The sequence below is a fragment of the Paramisgurnus dabryanus genome, chromosome 20 (genome assembly GCF_030506205.2).
Source record: "Paramisgurnus dabryanus chromosome 20, PD_genome_1.1, whole genome shotgun sequence".
NCBI classification, from domain to species: Eukaryota; Metazoa; Chordata; class Actinopteri; order Cypriniformes; family Cobitidae; genus Paramisgurnus; species Paramisgurnus dabryanus.
Genome location: NC_133356.1, coordinates 34807649 through 34810475, shown reverse-complemented (window position 1 = coordinate 34810475; position 2827 = coordinate 34807649). Strand labels below are relative to the sequence as shown.

Genomic DNA, 2827 nt, shown 5'->3' with positions numbered 1-2827 from the left:
AAATGCTTATGTGCAGGGAACATATATATAAAAAAAACATTAAATTAGGTAACCCTGAGTGATCAATAAATAAAATTAAAATAAGTAAATTATTAAAACAACGAAAGTTTAGCCAGAATTGTGAATTTTCTCTTTTTAACTGCCGAAACAATAATAAATGATAAACTGGCAGTTTTTTAGCTAAACATTTTTACAGCTAATTAAAATTAGAAACGGCTGAAATGTTTGAAAACACTTGTACCCTACCCGATCGAAAAAATCCAGTCTTTCACTCTGCTTGTGTGCGTTTGAGTCTTTTAATATTGTGTGCGAGGAAAACCAACTTGTTAACATTGGCCGGCAGCAGTGCGCTCCTGGTTTTACTGATAATAAATCCAGCCTTGGAGAAAATTCTTTCTGATGGCGTGGAAGTAGATGGGATGCTGTGGAACATCTTTGCGACCCTGGACAGCTTCGGGTATCTCTCCTCGTTCTTTTGCCACCACTCCAGTGGTCCGGTACTGCTTTTTGTAGTGTCATTTAAATAAGCCCTCATCTCACTGTCCCCTGGCTGCTGCTCCTCTTCATCACTGGACAACAGCATCGACAGCACTTGGTCTTTCTCTTTTTCTTGTCTTGAAGTGCCTGCAGTATCACGCTCCTCCACCAATTCACTATCATCACCTACCTCCTGTACAGGCCTGGCAGATAAACTCTCAGCAAGATTTTCCACCACAGTATACGCCTCATTCCTTTGCTCATCATCAGTGAAAAAAGAAAGCTTCTTAAAGCGTGGGTCAAGAATTGCAGCCTTGATATAAATACTGCTCTCCAAAAGACGGCCTTTAAGGTCCCATCGTCTGTCAATCTCCTCGGTCAGGATAATCTTGAGGGTCTTTGTAACAGTGCTATCATCTTCATGTACCACCAAGTGTCGTTTCTTAATGTTCATAAGCATTGGAACAGTGGCAGACAGAGATGTGTTCATATCTTGTGACAAAAGCTCTGTCAGTTTGATCATTGGCTTGAGAACATTGACTATGTCCTCTGCCATTCTCCACTGGGATGTTGTGAGCTCTAGATCACGGTCGGACCGTTTGCTGACACTTGAATCCGTCAGCACAGCTGAAACTGCACCCCTTTGTTCTAACAGGCGATCGAGCATAAGATAGACAGAATTCCATCGAGTGGCAACATCTTGCACAAGTTTATGCTCTGCAACATTCAGTTCTCTTTGTTTTTCTGCAAGTGCTGTGGTGGCCTTTGCGCTTTTTTTAAAGTGTGAAACAAGGCGCCTTGCAGCAGCAACAGTGCGACACACGGGATCTTTCTTTAATGCGCTGTTAATGCACAATTGCAGTGTATGCCCCGCACAACGGACTCCCTGGACATTTCCCCATGATGGATCTTGGGCCAGTTGATTGGTGCATGCAACCATATTTGTTGCATTGTCATGGACAACAGAAACGATCTTGGTACCTGGAATGTCCCAATCAGAAATTACTTCTTTCAGTGTTTGTGAAATATGTTCAGCTGTATGACTTTCCTCCATTTTTTTTGTTGCTAACACAAAATTTTCCAGTCGCCAATCTTCAGTAATAAAGTGGGCCGTAACTGTAAGATATGCCTCCATTTGCAGCGAGGTCCAAATATCTGTGGTGAGGCTGATTGCTTTGCAATTGTTTATTGACGCGTAAACCTCTGTGCGTATTGACGCGTATTTCGCATCCAGCGCATGCATAACCGTCTCTCTTTTGGGCACTGTGTATCCTGGCTCAAGTGTGCGCATTAATTCTTTGAAACCTTCACCTTCCACAACATTCACTGGCCTCATGTCGAGCGCAATAAACTCCGCAATTTTGTCCGTGATATCTCTTTTCCTTTTCTCCGACAATGGCGGTCTCAAATCTAGCTTTCTTTGAGTTAGTTTTGGCGCAGCTCCTGTACTAGATGAACTGCCGTCGTCAGTCTGATACTGTGGGTGGATCTAGAAAAAAGACGAACATATTTTGAGTCCCAGCATATGATATTGCTATTCGTAAATTAAAATCACCATTATATATGAAAGAGTGAACCAGCTTTATTGGTAAGAAACTTACCCGTTTTAAGTGGAAAGCCATGTTTGTTGTTGATGAGTGGTAGGACATGAGCTGTTGGCACAACTTGCATTTTACTTTTTTTGGATCATCTTTTACCATTTCAAAGTGCATCCACACTTTAGATTTTCTTATTCCAGACATTGTTAAGTAATCCCTGCCGCAAAGATGCTCCTTGTCGGTCACGGATCAGGGAAAGTGAAACTTAAATCAGTCACAGGGGCGGTTGGATTTATTCACAGACACGTTTAAGTAATTATTTAATGCTTCAAGTTCTTACTTTTCACGTTTTTTTTTTTTTACAAAATAATCATAATTAAAGGCTGTAAATAACTTAATATAACCTTATAAAACCAGTAGTTTTGTGTGAAATTAGACATTGAGCACCCCCATATTGATAAAATGGTATGATCCTCGTTTCATAACACCCGCGAAGATTCGACTGTGAGATCGGTGGTCGAATCAGGCTCCGCATATCGATGCATCGAATCCTCGACTATTCGGGGTCACCCCTAGTAGTCAGAGGGGATGGCACAGAGGTAAAAGCAACAGGTTGATTATTACAGTTTTCTGAATTGCTAAAACCCATTTGCAAAACCAAAGTTGCAAGTGTACAAAGCACTTTATTGATTGAATCACACAGTTTGCAGAACTTGAAACACTTCTCACGTGGTTGGACACAACAAGCAAATCGAAATCAGTCTTTGTGCAAAACTGTAAACACATTGGGCCCTATTTTAACGATCTGAAAC

At 41.2% G+C, this 2827-nt stretch overlaps 1 protein-coding gene across 1 annotated transcript; it reads right to left on the bottom strand.

The window, feature by feature from the left end:
• Nucleotides 1–268: 268 nt before the first annotated feature.
• Nucleotides 269–2219, bottom strand: LOC135737532 (E3 SUMO-protein ligase ZBED1-like). Its single transcript, XM_065255349.1, has 2 exons — nt 2079–2219; nt 269–1966 (listed from the first exon to the last, which is right to left on the bottom strand). The coding sequence occupies exons 1-2, from the start codon at nt 2217–2219 to the stop codon at nt 269–271; spliced, it is 1839 nt and encodes a 612-aa protein (XP_065111421.1).
• Nucleotides 2220–2827: the final 608 nt, after the last annotated feature.

Coding starts and splice junctions, on each gene's coding strand:
- LOC135737532 (XM_065255349.1), bottom strand. CDS start 2,219: ATGTCTGGAATAAGAAAATCTAAAGTGTGGATGCACTTTGAAATGGTA. Junction 1,967..2,078: donor TGGCTTTCCACTTAAAACGG/GTAAGTTTCTTA, acceptor TCTTTTTTCTAG/ATCCACCCACAGTATCAGAC.